Below are 24,110 nucleotides of genomic sequence, written 5' to 3' on the forward strand. Positions count from 1 at the left end.
TCTTCTCTGTCTAACTGAGGGTAAGAATTCTCTTGAGAACATATATCTACCACACTGCCCATCACTAAGGTCCGAAGACCAGTGACAATCTCCAAGAGTAGCTTGCAGCAAAGATTTCTGGAAGTCTCAAAACATCAAAGAGATGTACAGAATACTGCATGTCAAGAACAATATTTCTAAAGTGCTGCGATTGACCTAAACCTTTCAGAAATATCATCAGTAAATGATTTTATATTCTCATTTTCTCCTTCAACACAACTCTTTCTGAAGATGGATAAATTCTGGATCTTCCATTTCAGTGTGGGAATTGACTGATTGTGATTCTGCACTGCAACGAAGGAAGTGTTTCAAACTGGCAGGCAGAAGTGAAGATGACAAGCTTGCCTTCCCAAGGAGGGACTTCCTTCAGCAGCCCAGAAAGCAGGAGGCTAGAAAGTGCTCCCAACAATAGACATGGAACCTGTAAACAACTTTCTTCATATGGTCTCACTCTTTGGTCCCTTTGTCTGATCTTCATCTCCCTCCACCAATCTTTCCCCCAGTTCTCCTCATCTGTCCTCTCTCCCCACCTCTCCCCTTCTCTCACCTCTTTCTTTCCTCCCCTGTCCTCTTCCCTCTTCCTTTCTCCCTCTGGTCACCTGGGAGAAAGGGCACCACATTTCAGTGGCAGAAAAGCTGCTGATTCAGACCGTGTCAGTGAGCCTGCTGGATGGGATCTGCATGGGGCCTGGATATCCTTCTGGTCCATACAGAACAGCTGTCCCACTCATGGCTTCTCTCTCCAATGCTCTGACTCACCCCAGTTACTCACTGAGGGAGAGCAGTGTGGGAGATGAAGGATGGGCTCTAGTGCTGTGCAAGCCCCATCCAGCAACAGGGAATCCATCAATGTGATTATAACACTGCTTTTTTGAGAGATATATTTCTGGTTTTGTGTTACTTCATTGAATGCCCACAAGGACAGATTCATTCCTGCTTCCTGAGCCCTATTCCACCCTAACCCTCCCCACATTCCTCATCTGCAAGCAAGTATAAGACATGGATCAGTACCTTGCTGTTTAACTGCTGAATTCTAAGCTCTTTCTGGTGCAGTTCTTTCAGACTGTCACTTAGCTGGGCCTGGAGGTGTTTCATCTCTGTTTCTAGGCTTGAAAAGTCCCCTTTCAGGACTCCTGGAGAAATCTGCCAAGGAAAGAACAATGAAAAATATATTGCACGTGTGACAACTCGCTCTTGTGTTAGTCCTCTCTTTTCAGTATTCCAAGGTCAAACCAAACATTATTCCTAGACCTAGAACTTGAGCTGCTCAGGCAAAAGAGCAAATGGGCAATAAACAGAAATATCCTAAAAGCCATCTGAAAATCCAAACGGTTAGGAAAGATCACCAGACTTGCATATATGATGGGTCCTTCTCAAAAGTTGTCTTAAAGCTGTTTACAATACAGGAAGGAAAAAAAAAAAAAGGCACATGAATGAGAAAAGAAAAAAACAAACAAAACCCCAAGCAATGTCCACACTGCTCTAATCAACAAAGACCAGAAGGCCAGCACTGAAGAATCCTCCTGGAAAGCATCACATGAACATTGTTCAAACTTTTTCTTTGCATATATGCATGGGTGTATCAAAGGGATAAGGGAGATTTCCTACCCCCTCCACTGACATACACCACTGGAAAATTGCAGATGTGGGTGGGAGAGTTCTCTCTTGGCTCTGATGCACTGCACTGTGCATGCAGCCTTCCCTAGACAAGCAAAATACCAAACATTTTCCACTCCACTTTTAGGACTATATATACAGGGGGAATAAGAGAGAAGGTGCAGTGTTCAAGCCTCAGCCTCTCTGGGCTTGAACCAGGATTGTAAATCCCTGTTCTAGTAAAAACAGCAAGAAAAATTCATTAGAAAACTTAAAAATTAAGATGTGACACTAAAATGAGAACTAAGCCAGAAAATCTTAGATTCAAAGACAGTGCGAGATTGCAATTCTAAAACAGCCAGAATACACACCTGAGAAGTTCCATGCTGCTCCAAAGGACCCAAAGTGCCTACGAAGCCCTGTCGCTTTTACCCTCTTTCTTGAAACACTGGAAACCAGGAACTTAAGGAAGAGCACTTAAGGGTAAGTTCTAAAACTTTCAGTGATGCAAGTTAAATTGTTGGTATTATCTTCGGAGGCCTCATAACCACATCCAATACTGCAGTCTGTAGGAGCTGGATACAGGCAACACACGCTCTTCTGGAAGAGTTTCAAGGCTCACACTTCCAGTAAAGAAGTATCTTCCCACTCACCTTGCCTTGGTGCTGTTCCTCTATGACTTGAGACTTGCTGAAGGGTAGCGTCATTTCCTGTGTGATCCTTTGTAAATGGCTCAGCTGCTTGTCCTTCTCTGCTATGGCCATCAGGTACTGCTCCTTCATGCTGCTGCTCTGCTTTTCCCAGGTGGTCTTCTCCTGTCTGCCCAGCACAAAACAAGGGAAATTACAAGGAAGTTACCAGTATCACTTATGATGTCCAGGTATCCAGCTAAGAATGAGCAAAGGGTGATTCAATCATCATCTCCATGCTAGACATGAAGTTTTATAACCAAGCCAAGCCAAAACAACTCACTTAAGTAGAGGAACCTTAAGAGCAGGTTTAAGGAAGTTCTCTGTATTTGGTTGAACACTTCTGATTGTTCTATGCTCACACTTTTTGTGTTCCTGGACATTGTTTTGATCTCACTGTACAGAGTTTTGTCAAGGAAGTCACTGTCATTGCCACTTGTCCCCATAACAATTTCTCTACACGGTCACATGTGCACCAGACCCATAGTACTGATCCCACCACACCAACCTGAGGCCATCACTTCATGTACAGTGTAAAAACAACACAGGAAATAAACCTCCTGTTCTTTTGTCAGGATAAATAAAATTTGTAAGATGCTTCAACTTTATGAGATCTGAAGTTTTAGTTTGAGGGTCAGATTGGGGGCAGGGGGAAGGGAGAGAACTACAGGTTTTTATATCACTCTGGACAAAGATAAGCCATAGACCTTTTTACAAAGAAAATCCCACCCTTTTCATTCCAGCCTCAGGCATTCTTAAATGGATCTCTGAAATATTTGAAAGCGTTTCCCCCCCCGCCCCGTTTTCAGAACAGAACATATTTGTCTGACTAGTTTTAGTCCAGTTGGAGAAGACAATTTTACTAGATGTGAATTACAGAGTTTTTTAAAAACACTAGAAGACATAGATCAACTGAAATCAAGGATTAGACAGCCATACAAAAGGAGTATGTTCTAAACTGTGGTATCAGTGGGATAATAAAGGGTTTTCAGCAGCAGCCTGTAATGGAGAGTACTGTGATCATATATGTAAACTCCAATACAAGAAACAGCCTCAGTTTCCTCTCCAACAGATGATACTGACCACCACCAGATGAAGGAAATAAGAACTAAAAGGTCACTAATCTATTTCGCACAGGCACTGACCTCCAACCTGCTGGGCTGAAATTCTGAGGCAGAAGCTAGACGAGGGAAACATGTGCCCTCTCCTGGCCAGGGCAGAGTGCCTCAGTGGCACCTGGCACAGTCCAGGCTGAGGTTCTCAGCATTCCCTTCACCTCTGCCCACAACTGCTCTTTGACAGGAACGAACACATTTGCATCATCACCGAGGCAGGGAGCAGACAGACAGTTCACCTGAGCTGCTGGAGCTCCTGCCGGTACACAAGTCCTTCTTGCTGCAGTTGTTCTTGCAGACGGAGCTGTTTGTCTGCCTCTTGCTCCCACTCCTGCAGTTGTGCCTTTAAGCGAGAATTCTCAGCGGCTTCCACCCCAACCAGGATGTATTGCTGCTGCAGATTCTCCAGCTCTCTTACCTGGAATTAAAGGGAAACATCAGTGTGTGACAGCTGAGCAAGCATCAGGTTTATTACTTAGAACTGTTCAAGAGCATTTCTCAGTGTGGTATCTGGAGGGAAAAAAGGTCACATTCAGATGACAGAGGAACTAGAAATTGAATCATCAAATGCAGCAGTGTACTAAAAACTGCTCAGAAAAAAAAAACCCTCAGAGAATTGTATTGTTAATGAGGGCAGTTGAATTTTGAGCCCTCCCATGAAGATACAACATACATTAGAAGACTCCAGGCTATAATATTAACTATCTTATTCAGAGGAAAAGAAGGAACAGAAGGAGCTGGTTAAGCATAACTCCCGAAGTTGGTATTTACTGTAAACCAGGAAACTGATGAAGTAAAATCCTTTTGACTTTACAATTCCAGTCATGCTGTAATTAGAAGTAAGTCGTTGTTACGCATGCATCACTGCAATTGTTTTTGAAGACAAGAAGATACGGCTGACTCTGGAGACGGGAAAGTACTTAATAAGTGGCAGTGGGACGTAACTGTCAGTCTGTCTTCTGACCAGCAACGAGAACTCGGAAACTTGCTGGGCTGCGCTGTGCCAGTGACTACACAAACACAGACACATCCAGTGTGCAGGCAAGGATGTCAAAAGGAATCTGCAACGCCTTGTACCCGCCTTGGAAACCAGCTGCCAAGAGGAGGAGGAAATTCAAGCCTTTGCTCTAGTCTTTTAGAAACCTAAGGCAAATCGAATGCATGAGCTGACACAGGTGTGAACTAAGCAGGTTAACAGGGACCTGATTTCCATGATTTCGTATTTTAAACCAAGCTAACAGAGAAACCACCCTGGGAAATTAACAAAGAAATCACAGCCTCCATGTCAGAGAAAATAACATAGATGGCCTATACCAGATCCATGGGGTCTGATGGAGCATGCCCACAAATACTAAGGTCATTGGGAGGCAACTCCATTACCTTTGAAAGGTCATGGTGACCCAAGAGGTTCCTGAAGACTGGAAGAAAGCAAATGTCATCCCTACCTACAAGAAGGGCAAGAAAGAGGAGCTGGGAACCTGCAGTCTGGTCAGCCTCATCTCCATCCCAGGGAAAGTGAGGGAGCAACTAATTCTGGAAACCATTTCCACATACATGAAAAAACAGGCTGGCCAGAGAAGCTGTGGAATATTTACCAATGGAGATATTCAAAATCCAACAGGACATTGTACAGAGCAACCTATTCCAGCCAGCCTTGTTTGTGCAGGGGGGTTGGACCAGAAGATCTCTAGAAGATCTCCAGAAGACCCTTTGAATCTCAGCTATTCTGTGATGTCGTGACGACAATGATCTATGCATCACATTGCAATTACCACATCTAAGTGTGCTGAATTTTAAGACTTGAAGATCCAAGTCTCGTGTGGTGCTTTAAGTAAGAGCAGGAAGAGAGAACAAGGACTTACTACTCTGTCTCTGTCACTCTGCAAGGAGGCCAGTGCCTTCTTCAGACTCTGCACTTCTGAAGAAGTGGTGGAAGTGCTCCCTTCTGCTTGCTGTTTCACTTCTTCAATCTTATGTGTTTTGTCCAATTCATTCAGCAGACGGTCTCGGTCATTCTGCAGGCTTGCCATAGCCTTGGTGAAAGATTTGACTTGGTTGGAAGAGCCTTCCAGTTCCAAAGACAAATGGAGAAGCTCATCATCTTTAGCTCTGAGCTGCTGATTAAGTTTCTCAATGTGGGCCAAGAGACCTCTTTCATCAATAGCCTTCTGCAGTTCTGTCAGCTCAGACTTCACCATATCTCGGTCCCTGGCAATGGAATGTTGCTCCTCTTGTAGCTGAGCCATCTGCTTCTGAAGATTCTGTACTAGACTCTTTTGTTCCTCTAAGTCTGCAGAGTATTTCCGTTTCAAAACGTGAAGCTCTTCATTGGCCTGGTCTCGACTATCCTGAAGAGAGCTCATGGACCTCCCAAAAGACTGAATTTGAGCTCTGAGATCTTTGTTTTCATCTGTGACTGTAAGCAATTTCTGTTCCATTTCCATCAAGTCCCGTGCCAACTCTGCTACTCTCTCTTCTGCTGTCTCTGTTTCGTTCCTCAGTATCCCTGCATCATGATGCAGGTGCTTCAATTCCTTCTGGAGCCTGTCCTCAGCCTCTCCCACTCTCTTGGCTGCATCCCTTCGAACACATTCTAGCTCCCCCTCAAGTTCCATTATTCTTTTCTGGGAGAGGGAAAGCTTGTGACTCAGTTCTTGTACCTCTTCCTCTCGAGCCTTCAGTTCTGCTTGACACGCCATGATGGGACTCCCCTCATGTAATGCTGCCATCTCACTCTGCACCCGTGACAGAGAGGACATAAGGGTTTCGATCTCTTGAGACATACTGACTTTATCCTCTCTCAAGGCTTCCATGCACTTCCTGAGATCGTCCTGAGTACGCTCAGACTCTTTCAGCTGTGTTTCTATGGTTGCCTTCTCATTTTCCAGAGTTTGGATCCGCTGAAGCTGTATTTTGAGAAGTTGCTTCTGTTGGGAGTCCTTTATTGAAATCACTTGGTTAAGGTCTTCTCTGTACCGCACCAACTCTGCATTCAGCTTGGCATTCTCAGAGTTGAGGTCATCCATCTGGCTATGGAAACATCTAATTTCTTCCTTGAGCTTGTTGTTTTCAGCAGCAGCCTCTTGAATTAGCTGGTCTTTTTCCAAGATTATAACAAGATGACGTTCCTCAAGCTGCTTGTAGTCCCTCAGTATGCGGTCTCGGTCGTCCTGCAGAGATGACATGGACTTGGTGAAGGAGTCCAGTTGTGCCTTCTGCTGCTTACTTTCTTCTCTGCTTATCTTCATCTTTTCAGTGAGATGATCAAGTTTGTCAAGAATTTTTTTCTTGTCATTTTCCAAGGCTTTTTTATCTTCTTCCTCCTTAATTAGCCTACACTCCAACTCTTTCATCTCTTCAGAATGTTGCTGCTGTAATTCAGCTAGAGCAGCCATCACTGCTTCTTCTTTGGCAGACAGCAAACTCATGATCTTTTGATCTTTGGCACTGGTTTCTTCATGCAGCTTATTTGTTAGGTCCTTGGAAGCCTGCAGATCAGCTTCAAGCTGTTCACAGTTGAGTTTAAAATTCTGGATACTGGTCTCTTGTTGCTTGACCACAGTCCCCAGCTCTTCCCTGGCCAGCTCACATCTGGTGAAGGAATTCTGTAAGTCAGCAAGCTGGTCTCTCAGGCTGCTGATTTCTGACCCCAGTTCCTGCTGTTGATTCTGAGACTTGCTGTACAGTTCCTGAGACCGCTCAAGCCGAGTCAAAAGCTCTTTTTTTTCCTCCTGCAACATTTCACATGTCTTTTGATGATGCTGAATCTCCTTCCTGCAGTCAGCCTCCCAGTCTTTCTTGTTGCATTCCAGCCTGAAAACAGAAAATATAAAGTTGGTCAAAAATCCATGAAGTACCTCAATATCTTAACCCACACTAACACTGGTTTTATACTAATTTAGAAAAGCCACAGAATTCGTTTTACTTAAAGAAAAACTGGAAGAGCTGGAAATAGCTCTCAATTTAAAATTCAAGCTATCTTTTAAAGTTCTGACTGTACTACTGCCTGAAGGGGGTGGTGCCAGGGGAATATATTCTTTTAAAGTTGTTCATGGCAATACTGAAAAAAATGGAGGCACTTAAACACTGAATGTTATCACCTCCTTTTCATTACATTAATTCTCTCGTCCACTGTAGCTAACAATAAAAAAAACCCCACACCATCCCACAATGAAATTGCTGCTCTGATACCTTTGATATCCATTTCATGGACATGCATGCAAAGATACAGCATATAAACATTTTATAAAACAATTTTACTCATGTAAGAATGGTTTGGTTCTGAATTTTGGAAATACACAGATGTACGTTCTGATAGGTTTCCATAGCTCCATCTTCCCCATAAAATTTATTTTGGGATTAAACTGGAATTATGTATCCCAATGCTCTCTTGACGTCTCAGTGCAATAACTCCATGCAAAAGAAACTAATTAATCTGAAATCTGAAAGACTCTAGATAGTAATCGGATGGTGAGTGCTTGTCACAGAGAACAGATTTAACACAGGTATCCTAATGATGTGAAGAAGGACTATTTTAGATTGCTGATCACCCTGTGTCCTTGTGCAGACAATAAATACAAAGTAACCTTTTCCCCATAAACCTCCCCTGACACAGGTTATTTACCTGGATATATGAGTCCGGAGTTCTTCCATACGCATGGCCATGTGTTTCATCTGGTCCTTTAGCACAACACAAGCTTCCTCTTTTGAACGTATTTCCTCTTCCTTCTTTTGAATAGTTTCAGTGAATTTCTTCTCCCATGTTTTTGATTCATCTATCACTCTATCCCTATCATCCTGAAGGGAAGACATGCTCCTGGTGAAGGCTGCAAGCTGGGCTAGTGTTTTGTTTAGACTGCCTTCCAGTTGCTTGGCTTCGTGATCCTTTGACCTCAAGGAGTCTTGCAGATCACCAACTGTTGTTTCCATGTGGTCTTTCTCCCTCTGCAATGTTGCCAGCTTTTCTTCCATGTTTTTAATTTCCTTTGAGTGCTTGTCTTTTTCCTGTTCCAGTCTTCTCTCAAAGTCCTCATCCTTTTTCTTCATTTGAATTTTAATTTTCTCTTTGTTTGCTTGCAACTCTTCTTTCACTTTGACACTCTCAGCTAGAAGCCTTGCTGCCTCACTTTGAGTGTCATCCAACACTACTTTGCAGAGAGCAAGCTCTGCCTGGGCTTTCTTGGTGTCTTCAACTGCTTTAGCTGAAGTTTCTTTGGCTGCTTCTACCTCTCTCTGAGTCTCACTCTGCAGAAATTCCAGAGCTTTAACAGTTCTTTCTAAACTACTGTTCTTCTCCTGGCTTTTAATACAGTCCTTCTGCAGCTGACTAATCTCCTGCTGTTTCTGTTTCAGCAGTTCTTGAAGCTCCTTTATATGTGTGCTGCTTTCTCCTCTCCAATTGTCTTTTAGCTTTTCTACAAATTCCTTTTGCTTTTCTGAACTTGCTTTGCTTTTCTCCTTTGCCATCCGACTCTTCTCCTCCTCCAGTTCATGCATCATTCTCTGCAAACTCTGAAGCTCACGTTTCAGTTGATCATTTTTGATTTGGAAGTCTGTTGCATCTTGCTGATAGTTTCCAATACTTCCATTAAGTTCTGCCAGCTGATTCATGAGCCTTTCTTCCAAGTCATCCTTTTCAGCCGCTAGCGCATCCTTCAGTGCTGTCATTGTGACCAGGTCATCTTTGGCTTTTTGGACTGTTTGCTCCATCTTTGCTACTGTAGCCTGAAGAGCATTCACTTCATGGACTTTCTCTTCCATTTGGTGCTCTAAAGCCCTTTTCTCACCTGCTAAAGTCTCAACACACCTGTGGATGTCCCCCAGCTGTTGCTCTGAAGCCCTTCTATTCTTTTCCAGCTCCGTGATTTGTTTAGTGAGCTCAGCTATTTGCTGTCTGTAGATACCAGGATCCTCACAAGGTTTATCACCTTCAAATGCCTCTTGTTCCAGCTCTGCAGCAGGAGGCTTTGGTCTACAAGTTATGTCCACTTGATTTTCAGACCTTTCCATTGGTGGTGGTGTGGCAACTGCCTCATTTGTTTCTTCCCCTGTTGTCTGCTGGGCAACATACTTGTTTACAAGTTCTCTGCTTTCTTTCAGCTTAGATTCTGTTGACTGCAAAAGACACTTCAAGTCTGTGATCTCTTGATTAAGAGACTCCTTTTCAGCTATTACTGTCTCAAGCTGAGTAGAAAGAAACTGGCATTCCCTCCTAGAGCACTCCAGATCTTCTTTCAGGCTAGTGTTTGTAAAGCTCTCTCCAGTCCTGTGTAGCTCTCCATCTGTAAAATGCATCTCTGCTCTAAGCTTCTCATTCTCCTCCTCTAGTTCTAGGATCTTTTGTTGCTTTGATTTTGCAAATTTTCTCATTTTCTCCTTCATTCCATCAATTTCCTGTCCAGCTTCCTGTAGCTGCTTATCTGTTTCCTCTTTTTTGGCTTCAGCCCTTTTTAGCTGAAGGAAAATTTCCTGCTTTTCCTGCCTAACAGTTTCCAACACACGCTGAATTCGCTCAGCCTCATTACTCACATTCTCATATGACTGCAGCAGAGTTTCATATTCTCCCTGAAGCTCCTTGTATTTCTCCTGCCACTCAGAACTCTCAGTGGCTTGAAAGCACTTCAATGATTCTACCTCCTTCTCCAGCTTCTCTTTCTCTAGAATAACTCTGTCCAGATTAAGTGTAAGGTTTTTACAGCATCCATCAAGATTCTGATTTTCTCTAAGTACTTTACCAATTTCTGCAGTAAGTTTTTCTCGCTCTCCAGTGAGGCACATTAACTTTTCTGTTAAGGTATCCGTTTCTTTAACATGGCCACATATTTGGCTTTCCATATTTGTCAGCTTGACAGAAAGATTGTCAATAGTAGTTTTAGCATTAGCCAGCTCTTCTTTTAGAGAGTTGCTCTCCTTTAGTGCCTCTTTTCTAGAGATAAGTGCAGCTTGCAACTTTCTTTGCATTTGATTCTTCTGTTTAGCTGCTTCTGCATTGTCCTCTTGTTTCTCCTGAATTTCAAGCATCTCTGTTTGCAGTCGCCTGTTTTGTTCCTCATGCACCCGAGCCTGAGCTTCCAACTGACCACACAGTCTTTTGACTAAGTCCTCTTTTTCCAGCAATTGTGCCTGCACATTAGTAAGAACTTTGCTCTTCTCCTTTAACTGCCGGTTAAGAAATTCCATTTCTTCATCCTTTTGATGCACAAGGATTTTCAAGTCTTCCAGACTGGCCACTCCAGAAATTTTTCCATGACTCTCCTCCAGTTCTGTCTGAAGACTTGCTCCCTTAGCTTCAGCTTGGTCAGAGGTTCTCTTTAGCCCTTCTATCTCCACAAACAACTGTGCTATGTGCTGTTGCAAATCAAAGATTAATTCTGATTTGTGAGCAAGTTCCCTTTGCATATGGCTGACACTACATTCCAATTTCTCTTTCTCCATCTGCAATTGGTCAAGGTGTTTTTTAAATTCTTCCTCAGAAACATCTGCAACTTGTACAAGCTTGTTATTTGTTGTATCTTCTGCTTCCATGCATGAAGACTCCAACCCACCCTGACTCCCAAAAACACTCTCTGATGATTGTTTCTGTTCTTGGAGTTGTCTGAGCTGAGCCTGAATGCTGTCCTTCTCTTTGCTTTGCTGATCAAATTGTTCTTGCAGGATGTTGTAATCATCTTTCTGCTGTTTCAGTTGTTCTCTGTGATGCCTATCCTTTTCTTGAGCCTTTTTTATAGTGTCTTTACGAGATACCAGAGCCTCTTGAAGTTTTTTTTGAAGTTGTTCTTTTTCTTGTTCAAGAACCAAAATCCTTTCTTTAAGAGCAGACTTTTGATTTTCTTCCAGATTTGTACGTGCTGAACTATGTTTTTCATTTTCTTCATCATCTTCTGGGCTTCCATTGCTTTCAGTTACTTTGTCAGGAATTGTCTGGTGCTCCATGATTTCATCTTTAATTGAAACAGTGTTTGCCTTACCTTGCAAGCTTTGCCTCATTTCCTCAATCACTGCCTGCAGTCGTGCTTCAGTAGTTTCTTTATCCTGCAGGTCCTTCCGGATGCTCTGCAACTCAGATTCCTTTTCAGAAAGCAGCTGAGTTAGATAGTACTCACTGGGCTGGTTTTCAAGACTCACTTCTTTGCTGATCATGCTTCTCATGTTTTCTTCCCCTGTAGCTGCCTGAGCCACTGAGGTTTCTGATTTTTGTTCTCTACTCAGTTGTTCTAATTCATTCTCCAATTTGGTAACCTTCTTCAGAAGCTCCTTCCTGTTCACAAGTGCTGCTTGCAGCTTCCGCTTTACTTGCTCATTTTCTTTTCTCAGAAGTTCAACTTGATTTACTAATTCCTCATTTTCTTTACTTGCTGGCTCTGTCTCATTCTGCTGCTCAGATGCCCCACATTTCAGACATGCATCTTTTGCTCCTATGTTTTGTTCTTTTTCTTCCTGAGCTTTTAATAACAGACTTGTCTGCTCCTTAAGACTCTTCAGCTCATTTCCTAGAGAAAATTTCTCTTCGTTCAGTAGAACTATTTTCTCAGACATGCTGACACTGATCTCTGCCATCTGTTGGTCCTTTTCCAGCAAGGCTTGTTGCAGGCTCTCTATAGACCTGGTGTGCGCAGCAACAAGCTGTTCTAGGCTTGTTGCCTCGTGCCCCTTTACGGCTAACTTGTGGGAAAGCTCTTCCATCTCTGCTGTATTCTTCCTCAAAAGTTGTCCTAGATCAAGTACTTCACATTCCTTTGCCTCAACCTGGCTTCTCAGATCCTTTATTTGCATGTCCTGGTCAGAAAGCTGAAGTTGTGCTTCATCCAAGTCCTTTTGCAAAGCTTCAATTTTTATATCCTTGGATTTAAATTCATTTTTAAGGCTCTGGATTTGCTCTCTTAGAAGACTGCTCTGACTGTCTGACAGCCTCTGCTTTTCTGAAAGAGCTAGATCTTCCTCCAGTTGCTTCACTCGCTCTTTCAGTTCTGTTACGGTAGAAAGTTCTTTCACCTGACACAAGAGCTGATCTTGTTCTTCAGTCAAAACACAAAATGTACTGTCAGAATCCTCTCTTTTTTTTCTGTATTCCTCAGCCAACTGATTTAGCCTATTTATTTCTGCGCATTTTTCTCCTAGATCCTTCCTAAAGGATTCTTCTGATTTCTGCAGAATTATTTGCAGTTCTGTAATTTGGTTTTGTAACTTTATCAGTTCTTGAGATTGAGAGGTGCTAGGCTCTGGATCTGCTGTAGAAACTTCTTGCATTGCCTCCACCTTACTGCTGCAGGGGACAGGGCTTCCCTGAGGCTCTTCTTGAAGACTGATTCCGTTTTCCTGAAGAAAGCCAATTTGCTGCATTTCTGTTTCTCTCAGTAATGAGACACTCTGTGTATCTGACACCTTCAGCTCTTTCCTCTCCAGACACTGTATCTGTGAGTTCTCTTCCAGCTGGTTAGCTTCTGTTTGGCTGCCTGTAGAAGTTTGGCCACTGGGGCCCTTGAGCTGGCTTTTCAGAAAAGTTATTTCTTCTTGGGCTTCTTTCAGTTCGAGCAGCAAAACTGACAGCTCTTTCTGTTTCTCTGCAGCGATATATTCTAGAATTCCAGGTGGACAACTTTCCTCAGTAAACTGCTTGTTTCCATTGGTAAAGCCATCTGTTCCTGCCTGAAAGAAAATAGCAGGTATCATTTTTCCTTTGAATCTTGTGAAAGGGCCACTTTTGGAAGTATCTGCTGTCCACATTTTGTAGCCTTTGTAGCTTTCTCAAGCTGGCTTTTGCAATAAATAGAAGCCTCACTAATAAAGGGGGACTCTGTCTTGGCAGCAGGGGGTGGACTAGGTGACATCCAGAGGTCCCTTCCAACCCCAACTATTCTGTGATTCTGTGACTTCCCAGGTCACTTCTGCTAATTTGAGTTTCTGAAGTTGCATCATGAAAGATTCTGGCTTTATGGTCTGAAGGATCAGACCATAAGGACAACTTCCTATTCCCTTTTTTCCCCTTCTCTCTAGATTACAAGACAGTATGACTCTGAAGTCTTTAAGTTCTCCTGTGATTCACAAGCCCTCTAGTGTACTTATCCAGCCACATTTTTGTGGCATCCTATTCATAGTCTTAGAATAAGGAGGTTTTGTCCCCTATTCTATCTGTCCATTTAACATGAAGAAGAAGCAGGATAGAAGCCCATATTCCAATCTGTGTCTATGTCCAAATTGAAAGCGCTAGACAAAGCACCTGGAACAAAGTGCTTGGCTTTTTCCAAATAACTATCTTAAGGTTTCTTCCCACCCCCCAAAACAGATTACAAAAGAAAAGCAGTCACAAATCCTCCCCAGAAACTTTGGATCAACAGCCCACCAATAAGTTAACACGCTGCGTTGTAAAGGCTGTTCATCCACCACTGAAGGAAAGCTGCTCTTAAAAAGTCTGCTGTCGTAATGCAGCAACCACTTTAAGTCACAGGAGGTTAAAAAAAGCCAACTCTTTGGGGCTTTTAAACTAAATTAAAGTTTTCATATCTACAAATGCATACAATACTGAAACCAAAAGGGTTTTGGACTACATTTGTACCTCAGAGAGCACGAAAGTGTCATCAAAAGGCTTTTGCACTTCAGAATTCACCAGCTCTCCTGACACACCTAATGATAAAAAGGTACACTTGTCACCATCAGCATAACAACTTGCAGGTAAACTCGGTAGGTGAGTGAAGGGACACTAAATTGCACTGGAGCTTCTATAGAAGGTGAGAAAAGACAAAACAAACAAAAAAAAAAGGCAGCAAACCAAGCACACAAAAAGCAACCCAGAGTCTGAGTCTATGCAGTGCACAGACATCCTGTTGTGGTTTAACCCCAGCCAGCAATTCAGACCCTGCAGCTGCAATACGGCTCTGCCAACTCCCTGTGTTTGCCACATGCTGGCATCACCTGTACACAGCACTTCTGACCCCTGCAGAAGGATGAAGAGCAAAGAGACAAGTGAACCAGGTAATAGATTGGTTTGACTGTTTTTTCTTTTTCTCATGTGGGATGTGGGCAGGAACTAAGTCCTGACACAAAGAGAAATTTACTGGCTTGCAGAGAAAAACATGATTCTTCATTTTATCTTAATTCTCTTCTGTGCCTTACACATCACTCTTTGCATCTACAAACGCACTCCTTCAAACCCTTCTCTCTTTCTAACCTTAGCAACCACTTTTTCTTCTCTTCTGGTATATCCTACCCATCCCACATTAGAATGTTGTCTTCTACCTCATGTAAATTTTTTTCTGCCTTCTGTAGATTATCATCTTTAGATTCGGACCTCAGACCTCCTCCTAAATAATTTTAAGAGTTGTCCCTGAAACTTCTCAAATTTTCACAATTTTCTTGTCACATGCCTTATTCTGTGTCCTCACCTGAAGAAGCAGAAGAACAGTCTACATAAGAGGCTGGAGTTTCCACAGTCTTCAAGTCTTGCAATTTTGCCTCAGCACCAATATTCTTATTCTGTGGGTTGAAGAAAAAACACTGAGCTTTGAGCCAGGATCCTGGTATGAGAAGACAGCTCTTATAGCTGTCTACTGCTCTGCCAAGCTCTAAGTAAACCTATCAGTCCCAACTTTGGACACAACTCTGAAGCCTACGAAAAATAAATAAATAATAAAAAAGAGATTTGTTTTGATGTTAAGCAATAGACTAAGACATATCTCACCAGATTAACATATCAATCGATGCAATGATTTAAATAACTTCCTTCCCACCCTGAGATGATTTCTCTTCCATCTTCACTACTTCAAAGGGACTAACTACAGTATCATAACCTTTCACTGACTGCCCAAGCAGAGAAGGTGAGAGGTCACATGTCTGTCAGTCTATGTGTCATTGCTCCAGCAGATAAAGGATCTGGAGTCTTCCCAATAAAGTTTTGCTAGGCTCTATCACACAAACAAACTAATAACCCCATAAGAACCTTTTAACTGCTAGATGTCCTTAACCTGGGTTTAGGTAACTATGTAACTTGGCCTAAAGCCATGGGTCAGGTGCACAAATGGTAGGAATAGCTGTCCACGTGTAAAAAGTTAGATGCAAGCTATTTAGCTGGACTCTTTTTTATAATGAATACATTGAAATGGACAATTCTAGGGTTGTTTTCATTGACCCATTTTCAACTTAATCCACCTTGTTCCAGGTGATTCATATGCTAAATAACCTGTTTTTTCCACTATCTATTAAGAGGCAGTAGAAAATAGTTCAAATGCTTACATCTGCCCTTGAAAAGACTACATGCGTGGGTGTGTGCATACTGCCACTGATCTACCAGCTCACAGCTTGACTCCAGGCAGTTGGAAGGTAACGGTCTGAGTCAAGCAGGATGAATGACTCAAAACATTTCTCCAGTTCCAATGAGTCCCAAATATCAACCTTCACCTTAAAACTTCACAGTAATACACAAACCCTCTGATAGAGAGGAATGTATTAGATAAAACACAGCATTAACCTTCCCCCTGTGGACAGGATGGGCAAGCAGAACAGGCTGCAAAGAGCGAGACCTTGGTCTAAGCTAATAAACAGTTCCACAGCAAATCCTCAGTACAGATACACAGAGGCTGTCATCTCCCTCCCCATGCTGAGGGTAAAGCCAAGCAGCAGGTTCCTAATCCTGCATTCTTCCCAACAATAGCCTGACTGCATTTGTACCTGCAGCTGGACACAGTGGAGTAGCACAAGGACAGTGCCCACCTGTCTCCCACTCAAGGAGCACACAGCTTCCCCCAGTTGGTCAGCCAGGTGCCCATCAGGGCAGTGGGAACTGACAGGGCCCGTTTGAAAGGCATCTTATATAATGACAGCTGAGTCTTTGGAACTGTACTTCCAGAGACCTGTCTCAGTTTAGCCCATGGTTTTGCTGAAAAACTAACTCACAAGAGGCAGAAAATAGCACAAACATGGACTGGGTGGATGAAGGACACAAGAAACCCACACAGCCAGCAAAGGGAAACACAGTCCATTACAAACACAGCGCAAGACGTATTTGGAAGCTATTTCTTTCACCATTAATCTGGTTAAAAATAACCTTCCAAAGAGGATTGATAAAAAGACCATGACAGCTTAGCTGTTTTAAGGCCAGTCCTTGACCTATTTTAGTTTTAGCTTATTTCAGCTGCTTAATGATTACCTGTTCTGCATCTTCTGTGACCATCACAGCTTCCTGCTGAGGCTCCTGGAGAACAAGTTGCAAATGCGGTATTTCTGAAACATTCAAACACAAAAAATTTCTTTGAAAATTAAGACTCTGCTTTAGACAGAAATGGGATAGTCTTCCAGGAGCTTTAGAGAAAGGACACATGGCTGTCAATAACAGTTAATGGAGATACATAACACTGCCATTGGATAATGTGGGTTTAGTTTTTTTAGAGGTAACCCCATAACCAACATGCTGTTTTAAGCAGCTTTTAGAAAAGAACAATTGTTGTCATACAGACATACTGAAAGACAGGAAATAGAGATTCAAGTTTTAAGAAACATTTTTATAAAGGAGAGGAGAGAAAGAACTGTTGTAGCAAAATGTTTCAAATTTCATTTGGAAAAAATAAAATGAGAAATTGTTATAAATTTACAAGAAAAACACATTCTGTAATTCTTCTCAGTTCTAATTAATGTATTAAGTGATGCCTCTGTTTTTTAGTATAGGAGCTAGTAAAGCAACAAACACTATGTCTTCCCCAGAAATACCAACTTAGAAGCATTAAAAAATGGGCCCCATTTTTGTAGACACATTAACTACCAATGACGGTATGAAAAATATGTTAATATATATGCAAAATAAAATTCAGGACCAAGTAAAACAGTTCTGTTAGGCATTCAAATTTCTGTACTTTTCACTTCTGAGCATGCAAAGAAGACACACATACCATCAACATACAGTACAAGGTTTTCTTCTGTACCCCTTTAAACACTTTTCTACATACAACTGATTATACAAAACTGTATTTGCTAAGTATTATGGAAGTTGAGGAAGCTCAAATGAATCAGTTTTGTGAACTCTAACAACTGGAAGACAGTCTGTGTTTTCTGTGATAATGGCTTTCCTTTACTGATTCATACTATACTGTAGTCTTTCCACCAACTGAACTATGGAAAGCCTCATACAATGTTCCCTTACGTAGCAGGAGGAGAGACCTTCAATCACTCAAAGAGCTGCTTCAAGAAAACTTCAAGGAATTCATATGGATGTAAAGAGAGTTATAGATATTCTGGTATAATGCACTGCTAAACCCGTGGAAATGGAAAGACTACAAGGATTTCAAGAATCTTTACATTTCAAACAATGACAGCTTGAAATTTGAAGGCATTTGTTGAGGTCTGCTTGAAAAGCATCAGAAATTGCAAAATATAAGGTAACTATAAATTCTTATTTCATTCTTTTCAAGTTAGGAATGGATTACGGTGGGCAGTTTTAGGCATCCCACTTTAGATAAGACTGACAATTCATGGGACAAAAAGGAGTAACAAAGTATTTAGAACCTATAGAGCAGACTTAAAAGATGATGATTTTTTACATTTCATTTAATATTTTGGTAGGTTTTTAAAGAAATTACATCACCCAGTGTTTAAGATCTAAAAAAATGTCAGCAATCAAGTGTTCAATGCACCCAATGGAAACAGAATTACAACAACAACAGCAGCAGCTTGTTCTGAAGTAAACATGCAGCTAAACATGCATTGGAAAGGATGTTTTAAGTAACATGATAATAAAGCTCTGAGTCACTGCATTTTTCAGGTGGAATTCCTTTCAGTAGAGGGAGGAGATGCTTTTTAAGAAAGCTGATTGAAGTTTTCCAGGTGCATTTTGGATGTACTCAATTGTAACTTGGGGCGTGATATCAGATTGAAAGCTGGATTTCTGTAAGGCCTTTGACATGGTCTCCCCAACACCCTTGCTACTAAATTGCTGAGATACGGGTTTCGCAGGTGGACTGTTAGGTGGGGTAAGGAACCGGCTGCATGCAAAGAGTTGCAGTCAATGGCTCAGCATCCAAGTGGAAACCAGGTCCCACAAAAGTCCATACTGGGACCAGTACTATTTAGTGCCTTAACTGCTGACAGAGACAGCCGGAGGGAGTGCACCCTCAGCACACCTGCAGGTGACACCAAGCTGAGCAGCTGATTTTGCTGGAGGGATGTGATGCCATCCAGAAGGACCTGGACAAGCCTGAGGAATGCAGCCATGCGGCCTTGTGCAGAGCAAGGTTTAATAAGGCCAAGTGCAAGACCCTACACCTGGGCTGGGGCAATCCCCAGTATCAGCACAGATTGTGGGCTGAATGGATTGAAAACAGGCTACAGAGGATGACTTTGGGATTCTGGTAAAGTAAAAATTGGACAGGAGCTGGCAGTGTGTGCCTGCAGGCCAGAAAGCCAACCATATCCTGGGCTGCACCAAAAGAGGTGTGGGCAGCAGGTTGAGGGAGACAATTCTCACCCTCTTCTCTGCTTTTGTGAGACCCCACTCAGAGCACTGTTTCCACTTCTGGGGTTCCCCTGTACAAGACAGACGTGAATCTGTTGGAGTGAGCCCAAAAGAAAACATAAAAATCATCAGAGGGCTGGAACATGTCTCCAGTGAAGAAAGGCTGAGAGAGCTGTGGTTGTTCAGCCTGGAGAAGAAAGGCTCCAGGGAGGCCTTACCGCACCCTTTCAAGAGGGCTGCTTCTCTCTGCGTTGCCCAGAGAAGCTGCCAGTTGGCCCATCAGTGGACATGTTCAAGGTCAAGTTGGATGGGGCTCTGAGCAACCTGACATGGTGAAGGATATCCCTGCTCACGGCAGAAGTGATGGACCAGATGATCTTTACGACTTCCTTCCAACCCAAACCATGCCATGATTCTAAACAATGTCTTGAAGTCCATTAAAGACCTGCATCTCTGAGATTGTGGACCAAAAAAAGAGAAAGATGATGTTCTAGGACTGTAGGAATCTGGTTTATTGGTGATTATTCCCCCACCAGGATTCTTATGAAGAGCTTCTATCTTTGAATGACAGGAAGCAAAAGGAATTTCTCAGAAATCAATGAAAGCCTACTGTCATAGTGCACCAGACCCTAAAGTAAACACCAGAGAATCCATTGTTTTATAGTACAATTCCAATAGAGTTGTGGTATTGCTGCTACCAGTCTACATGACCAGACACTCAAAACCAATGTAATTGTCTGGGGTTTTTTTTATATGTGGCATATAGACGGGCCCCTTGCTGTTACAGCAAAAGCTATCAAAAATACTCCCCCCCTCCACCTAGGTACCACCTGCAGATTGTCAGTATTTTGTACCTGGGAAAGCTACCATTTCAGCTATATCTTATTTTGTACAAACTAATTCTAGAATGAATCTTAAATATATTAAGAATATTAAAATAGGTAAGGTAATCATACAACCTTCTGTCTCCTGTCTTTCCAAGTTTTCTGTGGGTAGGAATGAAGTCTCATTCTGGTCTTCCTGATCTATTATTTTTTCCTGTGAGGTTGATTCATCCTGTTTAAACAGGATGGAGAGGAGAAAGATAAATTTTAATACAGTTTATAAATACCTATTAGTCTTTGATCATTTGGTTAACTTAAAAAAAAAAAAAAAAAAATCAATTGGCAACTTTTAAATTACTCAAATTGACTTCTACTTCTTTCCAGGCTTCTATAGTCATAACATGCCTGCCCATCAGCTGAGAGAACTAATTAAAGCCTTTCTCAGGCAATGCATGATAAAAAAAAGGAATTATAGACATTTAATTTGACTTCAGTTCCTAAATATACCGGAAAAATTAATGAGAATCATTTGAAAATATCATACGTGCTGCTTCGGTTCAGAGAGTTGCACTTGTGACTGGGATTTCAGCTCATCCTGATAGCAGACAAATTCTTCAGATTTCTGTACAAGTTTATCTGACAGAAGGGAAAAAGCGGAGTTAAGATGTGTTCTTGTCTTTTTTGCCAAACTACACCCATTTTACACACATGCACAATAGTTTATGAAATCCCTTATCTCTTAGTCCCTGCGTCAGCTTTGGGCCATAAAGAAGCTGGAAGAAAAACAATTTGAAATAAGAGCTTGAGGCAAGATCAATGTCGTTATTTCTAACACGGGTCTATGGGGAAAATAGTAGTTTGCTTTTCTTGGTTGTTTTATTTATAATTTCAGTAGAAATTCAGACTGTGAAGAACATGGCACATCTAAAAAGGACTTACATACGTTGATGGAAAAAAACTAACAAATCAATAAAATCAATTAAGAAATGCATCCAGCTCAAGAAATCCATAAGCCCCAAAAGACTAGAGGCTGGGACAGTACACAAGCAAAGCACCACATAAGCTGCCCCACGCTTCTGCTGCTCTTGCAGCTGCCAAAGACAGAACGGTGGGATCGAATTAGACCCCCTTAGCTTGAGGCAGCACCACCCCTCCTATGCTCTTGTTCAATTAGGAATTGTTATACCAGCCATTCCTACGAGCTGTTACAAAAACAAAGCCAAAGAGAAGGCGACCGGTGATACTCAGGCTCCTGAGAACCTGCTCCACCTAAGCGCCACGCTTGCTCACCCAGTGCTCCATGTGTTGCAGCTCCATGTTCCACAGATTGCACCAAGAGCTGGCCAATGTCCTGTTTCGGCTGGTCCTTCTCAGCTCTAAGGGCCGCACGGCCACATTGCAGCTCTTGCTCAGACACCATAAGGCAACTGCTCAGATGGTTTTTGTCTTCCACCTCCAGCCTGTGTTCCTGTTCCAGGTCTTTATACTTCACCTCTAGTTCAGCTTGTGCTCTTCTTGCCTCCTCCAGCTGTTCTGAGAGACGCTGCACCTCCTCTTGCAAGCGATGGGAAGACAGCTTCCTCTCAGCTAGTTCCAGCTCCATCTTCTCCCTGAGATCCTGAGACCCTTGTCGCTCCGCATCTAGCACATCCCTCATGGAGCTTAGATCCACTTCCATCTTCTGGCACCGATCTAGGAGTGTCTGTAAAGTGATACAGAAATTAATTTCTCTCTCAGCTAGTTAAATACCCTGAAAAAGCAAAGTACCTGAACTATATTTTAAGGTTTTCATTCAATCCTTTTAAAATACCTTAGTAGCAGAAGGGAGGAAACAAACATGTCAGAAATTTCAATTTATTAGAAAGAAACTGCCCCACTATTTGGAGATTGCAAGAAAGCAATGCTGGGAGAAACAACTCGTCATTGTGGTAAAGAAAAGGTAAGTCTTGATTTAGAGGAGGGGAATTTAGAGGAAAGAACCAATAGAACAGTGGCCAGGAATTCTCTTTTAGAAGAAAGCAAACATTCCAAAAAGGGGAGGAAGGGCTACAACAAATGAGGGAGAACTCAACAATTACAGAGTAGAATTAAAAAGGAACAGAACAAAAGTGTGTATGTGAAAGGGGAATGCTGAAATATGAATCTGGTGGTAACAGAGGGCTCCACACAGTACCCACTACTTTAAGGAAGATCTCAGAAGGCCGGTCGACACTGACCAGAGATTAAAGGCGACCATGAGACAGAAACAGACCTTACACTTGCCCAAGCTCCTACTGTCAAACTTCCTCCTCTTGGAGCTGTGGATGGTCAGCATAGCTAATTTCAGGAGGAGTATGATGAGGAGCTCCTTTTACTTTATGGGTAGGAAGAGGAGCTTCAGCTACATGGCCTCAAGTTTGTACCTATACCAGGTTGCCTTCAGACCACAGAATGTATGAGGGAAGTCAAAGACACCGAGGAGGAGTCAAGGAATCCCAACAACCACGTCATGAAGATATCCACACCACCACCCCATGCCACACCCTGCTGAGCAATGCAGTCTCAGTAGTGAGCACAAGTCAGCTCACTGAGGCTCTTTACCTCTTCCTGGCAGTAAGAGGACCCACCATTGTGCCTGGCTGGGACACAGAGGAAAAGAAAATATGTGGGGCACAAGTGTGTAAAAATTATCAAAGTGAGGTTCAGCATTATACTAGCTGGAGACCATGCAGCCTAGAAATATGAGACTGATTCAGTGTAAGTCTCTTCTAAAGGGATGGAGAATTTTCAGAAGTTCAGATATTGGAAAAACTCACCTTCTATATCTGCAAACCAACCTTTTAAGAGGTTGTGTACTTAATTCTGTCTCAAGAAGCACATGTATATACAGTCATGTATGCACAGACTGGATCTTGTCCTCTTCACACTTCGAACTGATGAAGTGGGAGCCAATCCCACTCCACGAATTGTGTCAATCACCATATAAGCAAGTTCTCAGCAAGACATACCAAAGAATATCTGTTTCTGCTCTGATCTGGCCTGGACACTGCAGTCCAGAAACACTGAGGCTTCAGCAGCACCATGTTAGGCACTTCTGCTTTTGGCAAAGGCTTGTGTATTTGGCTTTGAAAGTACAGTCAGCAGGATGGATATGGATAGATGTAGACCCTGTCCACTTGCCCAGGACCTGGATCACTAGAGCTGGCAGCTGCAGCACCCCATTGTCTGGCTGTACCTGCTGTAAGCTGTGCACACAGACCTGCAGCTCTAACACCTGACCTGAGGGAGGCCCCAGCTGATTTCATGACAGAAACCTGATGCCAAAAAAAACCTAATCTGGTAACTTCCGAGCTACTGACAAAGGCCCCACCCACCACACACACACACAGAGTAAAGCAATAAAAAGCATGACCAGGTACCTGGTTTTGTTTTTCAGCAGTGTGTAACTGCTGCTGCAGCAATTCTACCTCCCGAGTTCGTCCTAACAGAGCTGCTTCCTGCTCCTCGAGCTTTCTCTGGAGTGCACACAGGTTCTGTGAGAGAGACAAGGCTGTTCCATAATTGGGGAGGCAAGTTTAGATTCCCAGGTTTCATTGATATACCTCGTTTTTGTAACATGGTTACTTTAATAGCCTGAATTACTTCATTTTTGTTGACACCAATTCTGAAGCCCTGGTGCAGGAGGACGAGCTCACACTGCTTCATGAACAGGGAACTGGAGCACAATAATTTAATACTTTTTTCAACTGTTCTTCTCTTCAACTGATAGCAAACCAGAAGATTTAAGCTAGGACTCAAAGTCCCAACTAGCATTCCAAAAAACTCCAAACAACCACAGCCTCTTCCTTCTTATCCCTTCTGAGTTACTTTAATGAGAACTGTTCTTTCAGGGTGTCTTCTGGTAAAATTCCTTTTCCTTCGTCCTCCCATGATATTATTATATCAAATATACCTGTTGCATCTCTACTTCCAGATCTGACTTGACAACCATCTTGAGCAATTCAGCTTGATGCTGCTTCACATGCTCTTCCAAGACAGCTTCCTTCTCCTGAATCACTTCCTGCAGGGAACTCAGCTGAAAACATATGCCACAAAATAAAAACAAACCAACAAGGTTATGGACCTGACAGACACACAGGCTTGCTTTCAACATGCATCAGCATATTGTGTGTGATGGAGTTTTCAGCTTGACAATCCTACACATCACCTTGGTCAAATGGTATTTTTACCTAGTGTCTTTATACTACTAATATTTGTATAATAACAGATAGTATTTCAGATCCCAGAAAGCAAAAAGCATAGAATTTCATCTACAAAGATGAAGAATTAGTATATAACTAACAGTTCATAAAACTTCTGGGGTTTTAATTGTATGGGATGCAGCCCAATTCACAGTTCAAAAGCTAAACCGGCAATTCAGAGTATTAACAAAAAT

General features: G+C 42.4%; 1 protein-coding gene across 1 annotated transcript in view; it reads right to left on the reverse strand.

Moving 5' to 3' along the window:
- The window catches only part of GOLGB1 (golgin B1), a gene marked incomplete at its 3' end in the record, with an annotated part of 58,292 nt that overhangs the window by 22,757 nt on the left and 11,425 nt on the right, over window positions 1–24,110 (reverse strand). Inside the window, exons 7-19 of the mRNA XM_082280393.1 lie at window positions 23,628–23,750; window positions 23,095–23,208; window positions 20,987–21,398; window positions 20,241–20,332; window positions 19,832–19,928; window positions 16,578–16,651; window positions 14,818–14,908; window positions 13,992–14,059; window positions 8,064–13,084; window positions 5,302–7,252; window positions 3,679–3,857; window positions 2,289–2,454; window positions 1,051–1,182 (exon numbers count right to left, since the gene is read on the reverse strand). Coding sequence (XP_082136519.1) covers window positions 1,051–1,182; window positions 2,289–2,454; window positions 3,679–3,857; window positions 5,302–7,252; window positions 8,064–13,084; window positions 13,992–14,059; window positions 14,818–14,908; window positions 16,578–16,651; window positions 19,832–19,928; window positions 20,241–20,332; window positions 20,987–21,398; window positions 23,095–23,208; window positions 23,628–23,750 — 8,520 coding nt within the window. The remainder of the gene's footprint in view (window positions 1–1,050; window positions 1,183–2,288; window positions 2,455–3,678; window positions 3,858–5,301; window positions 7,253–8,063; window positions 13,085–13,991; window positions 14,060–14,817; window positions 14,909–16,577; window positions 16,652–19,831; window positions 19,929–20,240; window positions 20,333–20,986; window positions 21,399–23,094; window positions 23,209–23,627; window positions 23,751–24,110) is intronic.

This window comes from Coloeus monedula (assembly GCF_965178545.1).
Source record: "Coloeus monedula genome assembly, chromosome: 4".
In the NCBI taxonomy this organism is placed as follows: domain Eukaryota; kingdom Metazoa; phylum Chordata; class Aves; order Passeriformes; family Corvidae; genus Coloeus; species Coloeus monedula.